This window comes from Antechinus flavipes, chromosome 3 (genome assembly GCF_016432865.1).
Source record: "Antechinus flavipes isolate AdamAnt ecotype Samford, QLD, Australia chromosome 3, AdamAnt_v2, whole genome shotgun sequence".
NCBI lineage: Eukaryota > Metazoa > Chordata > Mammalia > Dasyuromorphia > Dasyuridae > Antechinus > Antechinus flavipes.
In genome coordinates, this window is record NC_067400.1 from 230,329,398 (window position 1) to 230,348,822 (window position 19,425).

Consider the following 19,425-nt stretch of genomic DNA (forward strand, 5'->3'; position numbering starts at 1 on the left):
AGATTCAGACTTAGGATGAGGTCAGGGCTTGGATAAGCCCTCTGATCAATGTCACTGGATTTTTGTCAGTATAGCATCCTTCAGAGTAGCAAACTCCAGGTAAAGGAGCTGAGGCAAACAGGGTTAAGTGACTTGCCCAGGGTCACATAGCTAGTAAGAATCTGAGTCCAGATTTAAAGTCAAGTCTTCCTGACTCTAGCTCCAGTGTTCTATCTACTGTGTGACCTATCTGCCAAGAGAATAAAGCCCAACCTTTCCCAAAAAACTGATAATAAAGATTACTATTAAAGATTCCGTTCCCTATTGCTCTGGGGCATAAAACACTCTGAGTTTCCAGACCACAATATTTGTTAGTGATAAATATGCTTAAATATCTCCCAGTCAGGAGAAAGAAACATGTGGAACATTAGACTGAATCAGGGATTGTTCTGATGCTCAGTATGCATCAAACTGGGGATTCAGGGAATGGGTGGAGTGTATTTTAGAAACCATCCAACTTTGGGGCAAAACAAGGGTAACAAAGCAATATAAAAAGTAATCTAGGAACCCAAGCTGGGTTTATTAGTGCTGTGAGTGCTGCTGATATTGTTGCTTCCTATGCTGCTGCTGCAATTTGCTCTGGGGAGATCTGGTTCCCAAGTACTTCCTCATTCAAAAAAGTCAGTCTCACTTAAAGCTCTTGTTTTATGGATAAAAAATGCTGGTTTTACCACTGCCTACAAAACTACCATTCCTGCATACCTATAAAAGCACACTATTTGTACTCTCCTACCATATTTGTGAGGCAGAGAAATGGGTTTATTTACCTTTTTACAGAAAAGGATGCTGAATTATAGGGAAATTGGATATATAGAGCTATGATCTATGACTGCTAGCTATTGCCCATATGTATTAATTTTCATCTTTTTAAATTTTGGTTTTGTCCATATAAGTGTGTTCTACATCCTAAGTATGAAGTTTGTTTTTATTTGGGCTTATAAGATTCTTAGAATCTGAAGGGCAATTTAATCAAAGGCTAAGCAAGCAATTTAATTTCCCTCCCTCTTCAACAGGTTATGTGAGGTGCTCAATCTTGATCCCAGGCATGTCCTAATAGCAGAAGTGATTTTTACAAATATTGGAGGAGCTGCCACAGCTGTTGGGGATCCACCAAATGTGATTATTGTTTCCAATCAGGAGCTGAGAAAGATGGTATGTAGCAAGATAATTGGATTTTCATAAACAAATACAGATATTGCCTTACTTGTCACCTTATACTTCTTATCCTTAGGGGTACCTTTGCTAGAAACTAAGCACAATTTCTCCTTATTTTTTTGTGATTATGCTTTTGAACAACTTAAGAGTTCAACAGTGGATTGGCTGATATTTACATTAAGAGTTAAGTAGTTTAAAACCGTATCATTCTCATACTGGTTTAATTTGTGATACATAATTTGAGACAAAAGGAAAGAAGGGAGAAAGAAAAAAGAAAGAAAAAAGAACGGTAGAAGGAAGAAAATAAAGAAGGAAGAAAAAGAAAGATGGATTGGGTAAACTAATGTATATATAACTATATAGAAAGAGTTGGCTTCTCAGTAGAAATATTTCATAAGACCTAGTTCCAGTAAGGTTTTTCTGATTTTATTTCAGATCTCTGCTCCTCTCTGTTCCCTCTATCTTTATTTTTTAAGTACATAAAAAATGATACTCTGATACAAGATGGAAGAGAATACTATAGTTTATCTTTATAAAGCTGCCCCAAGCTAGTACCTAATTGGTATTAATGTGCATTCCCAGGCACATTGACTTTCTTGGAGGACAATAGAATTAGTTCTACACTATTTTAAAGCTGTCTTTGGAGTCTTGCATTTGAATGCATAAAACAGAAATTGGAATAATGAAACTGACCTGAAAAGTCCACTTTTGTACAGCACTATGTCATTCAGAATGTGAGGAAAGAAGGGAGAAGCCATACTATTTATGTGCTTTATATTAAATCATCCTTATATTCCACAATGGTTTTTTGGGTCATTTAACAGGCTGCTGTAGAAACTTCCCAGATTTAAAATCTAGTAGTAATGGACCAAAGGCAGGGCATTTTCGAATGAATAGCCTTAGAATTCATTTTTTCTTGTGACCCATCAAAGATTCAGACTTAGGATGAGGTCAGGGCTTGGATAAGCCCTCTGATCAATGTCACTGGATTTTTGTCAATATAGCATCCTTCAGAGTAGCAAACTCCAGGTCATTGCTTTCCAGATCAGAGTAGACAGAATTGAATTGCTTGCCTTTTATTGAATATGATACCCTCAGAAGTTCAGGGTTAATTTTATCTTCAGAAAAAACTATACCCTGCCTGATCTTTGTTGATAAATCTGAGCTGCTTCTATTTATTCATTAGCAGTGAGAAGATAAGACAATACTTATCTCTATGAAGTCACAAATGAATTCCAAGGGAAAAGTGTTTTTCAGCAGTGATTAATTTATAAGACCTTGCTATCAACAGTGTAATGAGATTGCAGGCAGATATTTGCATCCCAGAAGAGGCATATATTTATGTGCGTTCTTTGGATGTTCATTAACAGACTAATGTAGGAAGGAAAAGTCTTCCAAAATTATTTTAAGCTTTGAAATTAATTTTGAAAATATTCACAGGGAAAATAAATAGTAAATATGTAATTTATACAGTAATAAAGAAAATCAATACTAGGTTTTGCAGTAGTCCTTAGGAATGCCTCCTCAGGAGCAGGCTAAAACGTAGGCAAAATTGGGTAGAAGGCAAAGTTTGTGTTCTGTGTCCTCCCACTGCACTCCTCTGTAATTCTCTTTCTTCTTCTTGCCTATATATTGACATTTTAAAAGAGGGATCCTGGAATGAATAATGTCTTAGTCAAAAGGAATGGTTCTCTTACAGGGTGTAATTTATACTTCTTTAATTCTCTTCTTAGTGCCTGGTTAAAGGGGGGGAAATTGCTCTCTAGATGCCAAAGGGCTTGTGCATTTTCTAGCAGAATAATATTGCTCTGCTACTTAAAACCCCCTCATCAGTAGTAACCCCTGCTTTAGTGGGACATTAACTGTTTCTGTGGCAACTGAGGGCCATGCTCTTGACAGTTTTTTTTTTAAACAAAGTTCCTTTCTGGGAGTGTATCCCAAGCCATTCTGCTTTGTTTACTGACTACTCCTTTCACAGCAGGTGAAATCAGGAAAAACTTTGGAGAATCCCTTTCAGAAAGAAAGGAAAAAAGGAATGAAGAAAGAACCAGAGATAGAGCATCAACCACATGTAGAAGAGGATGCAGAGTGAAAACATTTTCACAGATTTAGAGAAATTCCAAGGGACCTCAGATACCAGATAGTCTAACCAAAACCTAATAGAATGTAATATGTTTGACAAGTTCTTATCCAGCTTCAACTTACAGACCTCCAAGAAGAGGGTACCCACCATTTCCCAATATATTTTATTCAACTTTTGGAAAGTTCTGATTGTTCAGAAGCTTTTCCTTACATCAAACCTAAAGTTCTGTTTTTACAACTTGCATCTATTGTGCCTGGTTCCACTTTTGAGGGCAAAACTGAATACATGTAATCTCCCTTATGTATGATAGTGCCTCAAAAAAATTTAAGATATTTATCATGTCCCTCCAGAGTCTTCTCTTCTTTAGGCTAAACATTCCTATTCTTTCATCTGATCCTCCTATGATATGGACTCATGTTCTTTCACTAATTTGCCTACCTTACTTTATCCACTCTCCAATTTATCAATGTCCTTCTTGAATTGTGGTACCCAGAACTGAAAAAGAAATATTCCAGCTGTTACCAGAGAAGAATATACAAATGTCATCTATGCTTTTATATCACTAATTTTTAATTAATTTTTACATTTCCTCCATTTAAAATTTTTTAAATTAATTCATGGAATAAAACAAGCATTTCCATAAATAGGTCAATAAAAAGATTGTTGTATATAAAACTGCAAATCCACGCTGTATAACTTGCTATTTCTTCCAAATGTGCAATAAAGTAACCATGTGCGTTTCTTTCCCCCCACTTTTTTTTTCTCTCCCCCTGCCCTGTCCTAGAGATGGCTATCATGATAAACAAATAGGTATGTGTATAATACACATATATAGTTTATTTTTAAAATTATTCTTCACATACTTTTATTTATAAGTTCTTTTTTCTGGATGCAGATAGTATCTATCTTCACATGTTCTATATTTTTAATTAATATATTTATAATAGTCATAGTGACAGTCATTCAAAGTCATTCTTAATATGATGTTATTTTTACTGTATATAATGTTCTCTTGGTTCTATACACTTCACTCTTCATCAGTTCATGTAAGCCTTTTCATGCCTTTCTAAGATCAATGAGTTCATCATTTTTTACCACAGAGTAGTATTCCATCACAACCATATACCACAACTTGTTCAGTCATTCCCTAATTGATGGGGATTTCTGAAATTTCAAGTTATTTGCCACCACAAAGAGGGATCCTATAATCATCTCATTCGCATTCAAAGTTAGAATATTATTTGCGAATTTACCTCCATCTTATTTCCCTTACTATTTTCTTTCTTAGTGTTTTTTTTAACCTTATCCCTGTTATCTTATCTTTGCCTCCTGCCTTTCCCCACTGCCATCCCATCAGCTCTCCAAGTACAATCCTACTGACATAAAAAAATCTTTCAGATATTTATACCAACCATTGTAAAAAAAAAAAAAAAAGCACAACACTAAGTGTATATTCTAGAGTTATCCACTGGACACCTTCTGCCCAAGTTAATAGCAAACCATTAAAAACTATTCCTTTAGTCCAGCAATTGAAATCATTTTATTTTGAATCATTTGACTCAACCATTGTTAGGTATTAGAGATTCTATGTAATATTTTATCTCTTCTTTTGAATTAGTGTTTTTATTTATAGTTATTAAGATTATAGTAGAATGATTCTCTCTCTCTTTTTTTTTTTTTTGGTTTGCTTGTGTTTTTGTTTTGGATACTGAGTCTCTCTATCTTGTCCTGACTGGAAGTGCAGTTAGCATCTCAGGAACCTGATCCCAATATTGATAACATCCAGAACTTTCAATCAGTTCTGTTTTCTAATCTAGGGTAGTTCAGCCTTCCTTAGGCATCTTAATAAGCCTCTACTTGCTAAATGGGTACCAGATCACTGATGGGCTTTACCCCAACTATAGCTCAGAACTCCTGAAGTCAAATGATGTACTACCTAATCTCTTCTTTCATTCCCCAAATAGTTATGATTACAGGTAAATGTTTTTAAAAATTCCTTTTCCATGAAAACTTCAAAAGTCAATGAAGTGACAACTGAAATCCAAAGCCAAGCTCTAACCACACCCACAGTGGCAGACCACTATTGGCAAACCTTGTTTATACCAGTGTTAAATGAGTTCTGTCATAATATAAGAGAAAGAACCTTGATTTTGGAATAAGGAGGTGTTGGAATCTAGGCTCTTCCTTGATGTCTGTGTGATGTCGAGCAAGTCATTTCAGCTTTATGGCCCTCAGATTTCTTAGTTGCAAGGGAAAGGATTGGGGACAATATCTCTCAAGTCCCTTAAAATTCTAATTCCTATTATCTTTCCATGGAGAGAAGAGATATGGAATCTATGGAAATTTTAAGATGGATCAATAAACTTTTACTTTAACTCTTGGAGTTTGCCTAGAGATGCCAATATATTTGGCCAGCTCAGCTGATTCAACTTTAAAAAAATTCATCAAAATTTATTTGGATGTTTTGCCCATTCTATTTAGCAGTTTTTTAGAAAATTAAGTGATTCAATATTTTGACTTTATGAAGAAACAGCCTGAGCATCTTGCTGTTAGGAGACACGATTTTTGAATTTGGTACAGAATCACTTTCTTTAGTAAAGAAAGATTTGTGGCCAAATGGGACTAGATTCTTACAAGGTTTCAATAGATCTCAGTTTCAATAACTGTCATTTTACACTGGAATTGGCTAATTGCTTCTCCATTGTAAGGAAAGTGCATTGTAAACCAGTAAAGTGTTATATAAATGTGAATTATTACTATTATTTAGCAGCATTTTTTCCAGGATAACTATAGATTCTCTGCTCAATTGAGGAGAAAAGTATAGAACCAAAAAGAAAAGAACTAGATGGAGGGAGGGTTATAACAATATAATCACAAAGAAGTAGGAAAAGATGGAATAAAAGAACTATACCATATCAGTCTTGTTGTGGATGGTTTTTGATGCAGGATTTTTAAGAAAATGACTTTCCCTAGGAAATTGCAGAGCTATATGAAAACAGCAGGAAACCTATAGATATATTCATAAAAAGCTTAGCATCAGAATCAGCATTAAAATTTGCATGACATTTGCATGGATTATTTCCTTCTAAAAGTCATAATTTTATGATCTTTTTTTTCTATATCTTTCCAATGATTTCTACATGAAATCCTAGGGGAGAGAGAGAGAGAAGGGGAAAAAAAGGGGGAGAGGAAAGGAAAGCAAGAGCAGTCCTGAAACTGGCCCTACATAGAGAGCTAAGTAATACAGGAAAAGTAAAGAGCTTGGGGTCTTTTACAACTTGGAGGACAATTGTGAAGTATAAATAGAGTGAAAGAAAAATACAGATGATAAGGTTATGTATAGATGTTTTCCTCACAACAAGCCAATGAGCAATGTCCTGTAATATAACAGGATATTCCTTCTTTCCTCCCTCTTCCCCCTCCCCTTTCCTTTCCCTTCCCTCCCTTTCTTCCTCCTTCCCTTCCTTCCTCCCTTTCTTTTTTCCTCCCTCTCTTCCCTCCCTTTCTTCCTCCCTCCCTTCCTCCCTTTATTCTTTCCTTCCTCCCTCTCTCCCTTCCCTCCTTCTTCCCTCCCTTCCTTCCTCTTTCCTTCCTTCCTCTCTCTTCCTTTTTTCCTCCTTCCTTCCTTTTTTCCTCCTTCCTTCCTTCTTCTCTCCTTCCTTCTTTCCCTCTTTCCCTCCTTCTTTCCTTCCTTCCTTCTTCCTTTCTTCTTTTCTTCCTTCCTTCCTTCCTTTCTTTTTTCTTCCTTCCTTCCTTCCTTTTTTCTTCCTTCCTTCCTTTTTTCCTTCCTTCTTCCCTTCCTTCCTCCCTTCCTTCTTCCCTTCCTTTCCTTTCTTCCTTCCTCCCTTCCCTCCTTCTACTTGAAACAAACTATTTCCCTTGTGTCTTTTTTCCTTCATACTATACATTTGCAGTTTTTTAAGAGATCCTCTTATAGTATAGATTCAAAGCTTTCCCTTCTGTTTAACTTTCTCTGAAATCTTTCCAGCTATTCAATATCATTCTTAAATGTGGTATCTGGAATTGAATATAATATTCCAGATTTTGTAAATCAAAGAATTACAAGAGAAAATTCAGATCCAGATATAATCTGATCAAAGCAGAATGCGGAGGGACTACTTTACTCTTATAAGTTATGCCTGTCTAAATGCAGCCCAAGATCACCCAAGGTTTTCAGCTATTGCTTCATACTGATCATTTATTGAGCTTCTACATATGTATTACATATATAATATGCACATATAAGATGTGTAAATCTAAATGGCATACCTAACTATATAACTTAAGGGGGGATACATATATCTAATTCTTGAATCTTGTCCATTCATCTTACAGGAAAGAATGGGACAGAGATTAGAATTGGATCTATTTGCCCCATAAACCTTGCTGTTATTTAAAATGAGTATTGGTTGAAAAGCTACTAGATTCTCTGGTTTCAGTCCCAGAAAGAAGAACTACATCTATACTCTAGGTTGATACCTATTAGTTTGGCCCTTTCTCACTAAATGATAGTTACTCAGAATACTGTCACAAATAATGAACAAGAAAGAAACAAAAATTGGAAAAGTGATATATACTAAATAAGAAAATATGAATGGGTGACAGATATGTGTGTATACCTGCATATACATATACCAATCTCACTATATAACCATATAGCTTTGCATATTTATGTTTACAATATACTTTTATACATGCATGCATTATCTATCTATATGTAAACATATCTATGTATACCTACATATATAATGGGAAAAATAGAAATTATTTATGTTTATATCTATGAAATATTTGTATGTATGATTTATAACTTTTAAGTTAAACTGATTCATGTTCAAAGAATTACAAGAGAAAATTCAGATTCTTGCTAAAAAAGATCATAATGAAGAAATATTATTTCATTTGATTGACATTTACAACAAAAATACAAACCAGACAGTAATGAGTACCTTGATTACTCTTTCCTATTGAAAATTATACATAGCTGTTTCTTTAGTGTTCATGTGAACAAAGATGAAGATTAAGCAATGTGTATGCAATAGGAGGAATATCAAACAGGATCTCCACTCATGTATGTAGACTGGTTTTTTTTGTTAAGATATATTGAGACCTAATTGATTCTGAAGACTAAAACTTTGAGTAATTAATGTAGCTTCCTGATAAAAAGATAGATTTCATCCTATAGTTTATAACTTGGTGTATAGGAATATATCTATCTAATATTGTGTTGGTATATGTTTAACAATCAGTTCAACAAGAGAATAAAATGTACTTAAGACACATTTTTAAGTTTAATTTGCATTTTTAGCATTTTCTCATCACTTTCTATCAACAAAACAGCAAATCAAGCCATACTTTATAGCATTTGTCAGTTTTTAAGTTCATATTCAAAAAATTAATCAATTCTTTCTGTCTCTCTTTTTTTTTTTTTTGGTCTCTCTTTGTCGCTCTCTGTTTCTGTCTCTATCTGTCTCTGTCTCTCTGTCTTTCTTTATCTCTGTCTCTGTCTCATTGATATATTTTCTTCTTCCACTAAAGCTCTACTTGCCTGTCTCATCAAAGCAAAGAGACAATCTTAAATTCCAAAAGCCTATGACACTAGAATACTGTTTCCAGCAAGGTGGAAAGGTCTTCAATATCACCTCAGTGATGGATTTGTATTTATTGTCCAAAGATTGGACTAATTTTTGGAAGATTTTTGGAAGAATCATCAGTAGAATATCAATCACCACATCATGATGATTTTTGGTAACAACCATACCTCAAAATTATTTAATTAGTCATAGAGGGGTTGTGATCTTCATCAATTGATGTGGGTGGTACCAGTGCTCATGGAGTTATATATATTTTGAAACACTAAACATGTAGACAAACACAAATGTATATATTATATGTGTATTTACTCATATATGTGAAATGCATGTCTATCTGCATAGGTGAATTTTTGCATAGTTTTATATATACATATATGTATGTGGATATGACTAACTTATTGCAAACTATATGGATTAAAAGCAATCTGTTAATTTTCTAATAGTAATTCTTTCTCAAGGGTCTTTCTAATCAATGCTTTGTGTGGTATTGTATAGGAAATTGCTGAGAAAAAATGAAAAATTCACTTAAGTGTTTGGAAATTTCTCACAATATCTTAGAAAATGACTGATTCTTATTGTTTTTTGTCCAGATATTTTGGGATTCCTATGAATATGTTCACTGAATTATAAAATGCAATTCCTGAAGAGCAGTAATGTTTCATCTATATTGATATTGAGGCTTTACTGTTTTCCTTTCTTTTTTTACCTGTAGGGAATGGATTTTGCTGGATTCACAGCACACATGTTCGTTGGGATTTGTCTTGTTCTCTTCGTCTCTTTTCCTTTCCTGAGACTCCTTTACTGGAATAAAAAGCTTTATAATAAGGAGCCGAGTGAGATTGTTGGTAAGTTTGAGAGAGTGGGGGAATTATTCATTGTAAATTTCCCTTTTTTCCTGTAAAATGACAGGAAAGCAATTTAATTCTCTTTGAAAATGAGTTTTAGAACAAAAATGTAACGTAAAATTATGGGCAGAGGATGAGATAAATGTCACCTGCCAAAATGTTTCCTTAATATAAGTGGAGGTTGGAGTAGCTCCTTCTTTCTGATTAAAGGCAAGTTCAATAGCTTTCAATCCATGAGTTCTGATTTTCCTAAGTATATGCCCTTCAGTTTCTCTAATAGAATTAGTGGAATCCAGAAAGTTAGTCCTACACTATCATTCATATCCTTTGTGATAATTCAAAGGCCCATTATTTATAGTTCAAATCATGTACTATAATTTAAATATAAGGTTTGTAGATCATATTATAGACAGTTGTTCTAGTGCTCAAATGCAACTAAAATAAAAAAGATACCATAATTCAAATTACAGTGTTGACATGTTAAGTACAATAGCACTATTTTAAATGAAGACTAGGTCTATATTATCAAATGAGTGCATATACACAGTAAGAGCCTGTTCCCTCTTTTCTTTTCCTTCTGATGTAGAGATATTTTTGTACTAAAAGATCTTCTAGGAAAGTTAGGGAACACATTAAATATAAGCACTTGTTAATGGGACAACTTACACTTACAGTCTTTTTACCTTAATATAGCAATGCCCTAAAATGCTCTGGTGTGATTTCAATCATGGTGAAGACATTTTGTCATTGTGATATTTGGCATTTTCTCTTACTTTAAATTTTCTTGGGAAGGTCTAACAGTTGGAAAAGCTGCAAGCTGTCCAGATGGCTTGGGAAATGCTATTTCTCTTGGGATTTGGAGAATGTTTAAATTATTCTTATGCCAAAATTTGGATAGTTGCTGACAATATTGTATTTTCTCTATTTTCCTTTATTTTTTAATTGGACTTCAGCTGACTTGAGGTCATCCATTTTTGGCATTCATAAAGTTTGTAGTTTTAAATTTTAATTCATTTATTTCATGCTTTTTATTAATTATTGTGCTCTTTAGGTAATGATCTGTTTTTCATTTTTCATGGATAGATCTTTAATTTTTAAATTTCATTGATATGAGGAACTCTTCAGGGAGGAATCTGCCTTTACTATGTAGTTTTGATACTTTCTCTAAAAATTTTAAAATGAAGCATTAAGAAGCTAAATGATTGACCCAGGACCAGAAAGCCAGCATGTCTTGTGGGCAGAAGTAGTTGAACCCAGATCTTCTTGGCTTTGAATGCCATTGATTTCCTTCATCTTTACTAAGACACCTAACTTTCATTTCATAATTAGTAGTTAGAGATCTAAGTATTTCTATTGTGATTCAGCAGTCAGTTGTTATCCAGGATAGACATTTTCCCCTTCATATGTAGTTTTTATTTCTTTGGGTGTTGGAGGAAGATTAGTATCTCTGGTGTGAGGGCTTGCTGAATCCTTTTCAAAGGCTTCTTATTCACCTTTGGTGTCTTCTTGATACTCAACTGTCACCAAAACACTAGCATGGGCAATGGCCACAACTTGGTAAATCATCTTGGCAGAGAGGTAAAGCTAGAGTGAGAATAATCAACAAGGTGAATTAGTGGGATATCTACCCCAAACATGTGAAGACTTCTCCCATTAAAATGTATGTTAAAAGACAATTTCTTCAAATGAAGCTGAAATCGATGATATGAAATGCTTGGCTTGAAATTTGGTTAAACACTGAAGATTCCAAGTTCATTCACTGTATGACAGGCCATCACAAGTTATTCTGACTTTGGTCTTATCACAGACTTGAAAATCAGAATTTGACAAGAGGAAGCTGCAAAGTCATAAAAGACCAAGAAATAATAAAACAATATAAAGAATGAAAAAATGGGAGAGAATGTGAGGTATCTCACAAGAAAAATTACTAATCTAGAAAACAGATTAGGACAAAACATAAGGATAATTATACTACTTGGAAGCTATGATTAAAAAAAGAATCTTGATATAATAATATGAGAAAAAATTAAAGAAAATTATTCTCAAGTGTTAGAATAAGAGGATAAAGTAGAAATAGAAAAAAAATCTGTTAATTACCTGCTAAAAGAAATTCTATGTGGAAAACCTACAGGAACATCTTATCCAAATTTCAAAACCCCCAGGTGAAGAAAAAACTATTATGAGCAACAAGAAGAAAAAATTAAATACACTTTAGCCACAGTTAGAATCACACAAGACATAGCCTAGCAGCAACTACATTTAAAAGAACGCAGGTCTGGGAACACTATATATCAAAAAGCAAAAGAACTGGTGTTGTGGGTGAAAATATCATACCAAGCAAAGTTAAATACAATTCTGAAAGAAAAAAAGTATATTTAGTGAATTGCCAGAATTTCAGAATTTTGTTAAAAAAGACCTGAGCTTAATAGAAAATTTGATACACAAAATTCAAGAAAAATACAAGGTAAACATCAAAGATAATTTACAAGAGACTTAAGAACAAAATGTTTGTTTTATACGAGGAAATAGAAACTTATGTCTAAGATTATCATTAATAATTGGATACTTTGAAGGAAAGATTGGGGTAGAAATGAGTATGATGTGATCTAAAAAACAAAACTGTAGCAAAAGATAAAATGAGTAATCATTTTATAAAAATGAAGTGTGAGAAGAATAAATGACAGATGAATTAGATGGATGAGGAGAGCTGAGAGTTTTGGAACACTACTTTCATTGGGAATAGGTTAGAGATGGAATAATACATCTATCTATCTATCTATCTATCTATCTATCTATCTATCTATCTATCTACCTACCTACCTATCTATTTATAGATAAAGATATAAAAGTTTTCTAAATTCAGAAAGAAATAAGAAGCTAAAGGGATAGGTAGGTAGGTAGGAGGAGATAAGAGAGGGATTTTTAGGGGGAATTTCATTCACATCAGATCTGTGTTAAGGAAAAGACAATATATATGTTTAGAAGAGAATAAAAGTTTTCTAAATTTATAAAAAAGAGTGAGGGAATAGGATAAGATGGAGGAGGGGAAATAAAAAGTGTATAGACTAATAAGAGTAGAATTAGGTGTCTAGATTAATGGAAATAGGATACTGAGTAACAGGATGGGGGAGGGATCCTTGGAGGGATGGTAGGTTAAGTAATAGGAGGACAAAGTGGCAGGTAAAAGTAAAGTAGAGTAGTTAGAAGGGATAGGAAAGAAAAAAACATGCACAAACATAAAACAAAAATCAGGGGTAGAGTTGAATTTAGCTTTTTAGTTTAGTTTTTTAGTTAAAAATATGGGAAGATTGGAAGTTATGAAGGAAGATATTATCCACCTTCAGAGAAACAGAGAACAAACAAGGATAATATAATCTTGAATAGATGCATATGAATATATATGTATATGATTATTGATATCTATGTATATATGTTTGCATTAATATTTGCATGTATATATGCATGTGTATATAAACTATACATGTACATATACAACATATTATTTTTACATATATATTTATACATATGAATATATCTTCATTTAATTGTAGCTTTCTTTGTGGGGGAAATAAGGGGAAAAAGACTGAAGTTAAAAATGATGAAATAGATCCTACAGGAAGCAAAGATGGACAATTGAACAGTATTTCAATAGTATTTATTATATAGGAGTTCTGGAAATGGAAATTTGTTTTTTATTTTGAATCTTTTCATGTTCTACTGTGCATACGGGATTATTTTCTTTTCCTATTTCTATTTAATTCTACAATAAATAAATAAAATTAAAACAAAGAAAACAAAGGACAAACAACAACAACTTTCATTCCATTGAGGCTGAAAAATAGTAGTAATAGTAGAAAACAGTTGTGAGTCATTTCAGATAGCATTTTTCCAAGATCCTGAAAGGATGGGTTTCTAAAGGAGTATGAAATTTGTTCTCAGAAATTATTTCATCATCTTCAATTTGCATCTGGAAGTCATTCTTTGTGAGTGCAAAGGTCTTTTACTTTAAGGTAGATCTTACCTGGAAAGTTAGAGTACAGGGTTTGAATGTCTGATGAAGATGGTGACAATGATAGAAGCTGAATGTAAAGAAAATAGGATGAACCTGAAATTGTTAAAATGGCTCATTCCAAAATTTCATAGTATTTATTGAATACCCAATCCAGTTCTGAAAGTGTCCTGAGCACTTTGAATTATAAGAAAGTATGATTCTTTTCCTTACTGAATTTACAATCTAGAAATACACACCAAGTTCACAGATATCATATATTTAGAAATAATAAACTGTTCAAGTAGATATTGTTGAATGACTATTGGTGCAATAGAATCCTGGAGAAGAAAAAGATCAGTGAAATGTAGATCAAAACCTGAAGGAAATTTGTAAAATATAATAGAAAAAGTTGTAAGTGGAACTGCATTTCAATTTGTTATCCAAATATTAAGGCTATACTAGTAGTCATTAGGTCCAGTTTTATTCATTTAACTCTTGAGCTAGTTTATCTTTAAAAGCATTTATAATTATTATTTTTTTTAATAAATAGCCTTGCCTAGTAATAAAGGCCCAACCTTTCTGAAGAACAAAGAAGTCTTTTTTTCTCTTGCCCTTTATTTTCTGGTGATATTTGTTAGTAAGATGATTGAAATAATCTTTTTTGCTTTTCTTTCTGAGCCTAAATTCAATAAAAATTTGCTCTTTTGTAATAATTAAATGTAATGACTATTTTCATTATATAGTCCTTTTAGATTTGACATCTACAAGGGTTTTATAACCTGCTAGTTGTATATTTGAAGTGAAATGAATTTTCTTTAATTTCTCCTTTTCTGATTGTAATTATTATTCTGATGGAGAGATTAATGGAATAAAATTAGAATATGATAATAGTAAATTTATCTATTTAAGTTATACAGGCAAAATTAAGTGGAGAGTTGAACAATTATTTAGTGAATATGGGTGGTACAGATCTGCAAAATTTTGTCCCTAATCCTTTATACAATCCTGTAACAAATGAACTTTTTTCTGATTCTGAAGGAGTATGGAAATGATATATTATTTTTTTTTTTCAGTGCTCTATTTTTACATTTCCTTTGCCCATTTAAAGATAGCATTGCAAAAATCTATGCATGCAAATAGAGACATTCCTAAGTAGAGCCAAAGGCAATGATAATGTCTCTGTAGGTCTTGCCCTATAGAGAAGCTATTAGTAATTGAAAATGGTCTGGTTCATAGGCTAGCTTGGTGAAATGACATCTTAATGATGATAGCACCTATTCGCACAGTGTCTGTTTTGGTAATTGATGTCTTGTGTACTTAAAAAGACATTTTAATCCAGTGATTTAAAAAGAATCAATTCCTATACATCTCTATTTGTAAGGCTTCTAAATGAGAACCTTACATCTGTAAGGTCTTTATTCTGCCTTTATTCCATTTAATATGTTACTTGAGATTTTTCCAAGCATACATTGGAGATTAATTCTTGAAAAATAACTATTTATTGTTGATCAGGTTAATACATTCTTTAGACTCTAAATTGCTTCAAAAAATCATAGCTAATGTTACTTTAGTGCCACTAATCAATTAAACCTCAGCATTAATTATTGTGTCCAATTTGCTTTTCCCTAGATCTATTTGAAAAAAATATGAAGTACTGAATATTAATATGTTTAAAAACTTTCATTTTATTCCAAAACTTTTGGCCTTTGCCTTGTAGTATAATTATTTTTTGTTCTGGCATTTTTGTAATGACCTTTAACCCAATTGTAATGGAATTCTGATTCACAAAGAAATTTTTAAAAAAGTGTCATTTTTTGTCTTTTCCATAAAGTTCCCTTTAATTCCCCCAAATAGATGACACTTGTGCAAGATAGGAGAATTCAACCTCTTAACTCAACTTTTTGAAGGATAAAAAGGTTTTGGAAAGTTCCAAGAAACTTATAAATTTTTCATTCAGATTAACATCCCAATTTATAATCAGTTACTATTTGCTTAATAACATCAGATCCAGAATTCTTACAATCAGCCTGTTCACCTTGTTTTATTCTAATCAGTAGCTATTCCACTGCTAAGAGGTTAATCAGTGACTTCTCAATGAAAATAAATGCAGAGGTCTCCCCTTATTTATTAATTTTTCTTTTGAAATGGATGAAAAGGTGATTGATAAAACAGATTTCATCAAAGGGGGTTCCAGTCACCTGGGTTGGAAGAAGTAGGAAGGATGGCTTAATGGGCTATGGAATGCCTTAATGGGCCATTTCCATCTCTAATTTCTTTGATTCTGTAATAACTTGATATGGATTGTTTGAAGCACCTGCTTTAATCAATGAACTATCTGACATGTTGGTTGCTGATTGCCAATCAACTGAGGTTTTGGAGTTTCAGGCACCTTACATTAGTTGTGCCCTGATTTTTCTGGTCTTGGGACTTTTTAAAGTACTTTGTTTTGAGAGTATATAGATTAGTTCTTTCACTTGAGGATTCAACTTCTTTTTATGTTGGAATATTTTGGAGCCCATTGACCCAAACAGAGAATTAGAGTCTCTGGGTTAATGAGGACTTGACATTGTAGCAACAACTTGCTTATTGCTTTTAAGCATTTTGAAAAATAGGACTTTAGATTGAAAACCAGCTTCCAATTATCTTAATTAGTTTTCCCTAAAGACTAAAACAATTTAGTTATTTTCTCTTTCTAGACATGGAAACCAAGACACAGAGATTTAGTAACATTCTCAGTTAAAATTAATACTTCCTTTTGTGAGTCCCACTATGATGTTTCATGCAACTTGCTCTTTGCCTCTATCTGGAACCAGTAAAAGCAAAAAAATGAATTTTAGAAATTTTTGTTCATTTAGGTCTTCCTCTAGATGTAAATTCATTTTGATTCTGTGAAATTTAGTGGTAATTTACCTAGTGTAATTCAGTTGTCTGGATCTAATTCCAAAACAAGGAAGAGACAATTTGCTGTGGTCAAATAAATACAGTGGTGTCATGCTAAAATACAAATATTGTTGTTTAGTTTTGTCTGATTCTTTATGATTCCATTTGAGGTTTTCTCAAGAATGAAGTAGTTTGTTAGTTTTTTCTTCAGCTCATTTTACAGATGAGGAAACTGAGGCAAACAGGTTTAAGTGATTTGTCTAGGGACACACAATTAGTGTTTGAGGCTGGATTTGAATTCTGGTCCTCTTGACTCCAAATTTGGTGCTAAGTAGGACACTAAACAATACAGAAGGATCCCTGATGTTCAGTTCACTTGTTGACTTAGAAAACTACATATTAATAAGTCCTATGTTCTATTGTATTTTTATTTATTTAAAAAATATTTCTAATTTGCATTTTAATCTTGTTAGTCTTCACTATATAGGGGATGCTGGCCAATTTGGCATGAGGCAGTGTTTGGTACTTACCATCTAAAGAGAATTGAATTTGGAGAGCTAAGGTTGGAATTGTGGAACCTGCCTTCAAAAATCCAACTCTGTTGCTCATTATCTTTTTGAATTTTGTCAGATTCCTAGACCTTAGCTTCCTTATATGTAAAATGAAGTCATTGGACTCAATAAAATTATGATCCTTTTCAGCTCTAAATCTATGATCCTATGAAGTTCTGAAGTTAATTCAAGTTTGTTAAAAACTCAGAAAAAAAAGAACAATTTTGAAATGGGAAACTATTTAATTGGAACAAAAAATTTGAATCTGATACAAATACTGTCATCCCATATTCTTGTTAAGAAAGTTTTAGCTGGTCTTGAGTGAACAAATTGCTCAGGGAAGATTGCTGTTGCATTGACCATGGATAGTCCAGGAAGTGATAAGCAAGATCTGGTAACTAAACACAACTGGACTAAACTAAATGTATAGCCCAGAATGGCTAAAATGGTGTTTGGCTGCTTAGATGTTGAGAACACTTCAGAGAAAAATGTCTCAGGGACTATATTAGCTTGACTTAATTTAAGGGGCGAACTAGAGTGTGTTAAAAAAAAGATCAAGGGCCATGAAAGAGACAGAAATCTTATTCCTGCTTTCCTCTTCTAGCCTGCTATCTGAATGCTAGTATATTCTTGCTCCTTCACCCCCTATAATATTCCATTATTTATGATGGATACCATGACTTCTAGCAGCCATATTTGTACTCACAGGCTGCAATCCCTTGCATCTTAATTGATCACCTATTGATATACATATCTTAGGTATGAGCAATGGGCACACTGAACTTCACACTTTTAAAATCATAAATCCCATAAATCTAGGAGGAATATCAAAGATCACTTTAGTTCAATTTCTAATCAAACATGAATCCTTTATATATCCTTTTGTAGCAGGGATCATCTTATCTCTGCTTGAATATCTCTGGTGAAAAGGTATTCACTACCTCTGAGGCAGTTCCTCTCGTAAGATAGAGTAGGATTTTTAAGAAGGTAATGTTGTTTGGAAAGGGATGTAGTTTAAGGTAGTATGTTGAGGGTTGGTCTTGTCAGGAAGACTTGGTTTCATTATTCCATTTGAGACTTATGACCTGTGTGAGCCTAGACAAGGTATCTCTTGACCTTTGTTTCCTTATCTATGAAATAAGGGCAGTTAAATAAGGTTTCCTGACAGCTCTGAAACTATGATTCTGTACTTAACGGGTCTCAATTTCTTCAAGTGTAAAATGACTAGATTGAGATGACCACTGAGGTTTGCTATAGATATATGATCTTATATAATGTATCATTATATTTAGCAAACTTACTATGTGAGAATTATTGAAAGAAATATAAAAAAAGATAATTGCTACCAAGAATTTCCATTCTAATAGGTGGCAATTGTGAAGATGTGTATTCTTTTGCTGTTGTAGGCATAACTTTTATTTTTTTAAACAAGCATTTATTAAACACCTACTATATGCCAGGAACTTGACTAAGCATTTTAGGAATGTTATTTCATTTGATCCTCCAATAACTGTGTGAAGCTAGTGCTAATTTTTCTCACCAGAAAATGGAAGCAAACACAAGTTAAGTTATTTGCCCAGGGTCAAACAGATAATGTTTGAAGCCACATTTGAACATAACTGTTCCTCATTATGTAACCAGGGTTTTCTCCACTGTATCACCTAACTGCCCTTATTCCTTATACCAATGTAGGTCATAGTCCTATTATATCTTAGTCCAGGGTCTCTGAGAGTTTCAGTGGTTTAAAAACTTCTCACTCTAAGTCAGGGGTTTTTATTCTGGAATCTGGGAACTTAAAAAAATTTTTTGATAACTGTATTCAGATATGATTGATTTCCTTTTTAATCCTACATATTTCAAAATTATCTTTGTATTGTATTTTTTCAATCACATGTAAATTTTTTAAACATTCATTTTTTAAAAATTGAGTTTTGAATTCTTTCCCTTCCTCTCCTCTTTTCCTTTGAGAAGGCAAGCAATTTTATAACAATTAAAGATGTGCAGTCTTGCAAAAAGTCCATATTGACAATATTGCAAAAATAACTGTAGAAGAAAAAACCCAAGAAAAAGAAAGTTAAAAAATGTATTCTTCAATCTACATTTACACTTCACCAGTTCTTTCATTGGAGCATTTTTTATAATAAATCCTTTGAAATTGTCTTGGATCATATTGCTGAAAATGGTTAAGTAAATTACAATCGATCATTGTACAATATTTCTGTTTCTGTGTACAATATTTGCCTGATTCTACTCATTTTAGTTTCTATCAGTTCTTGTTAAGTCTTTT

General features: G+C 32.9%; 1 protein-coding gene across 1 annotated transcript in view; it reads left to right on the plus strand.

Annotated features, from left to right (window-relative positions):
• The window catches only part of OCA2 (OCA2 melanosomal transmembrane protein), a 533,107-nt gene that overhangs the window by 114,242 nt on the left and 399,440 nt on the right, over positions 1 to 19,425 (plus strand). Inside the window, exons 13-14 of the mRNA XM_051990569.1 lie at positions 1,053 to 1,191; positions 9,584 to 9,716. Of these exons, the coding sequence (XP_051846529.1) occupies positions 1,053 to 1,191; positions 9,584 to 9,716 (272 nt within the window). The remainder of the gene's footprint in view (positions 1 to 1,052; positions 1,192 to 9,583; positions 9,717 to 19,425) is intronic.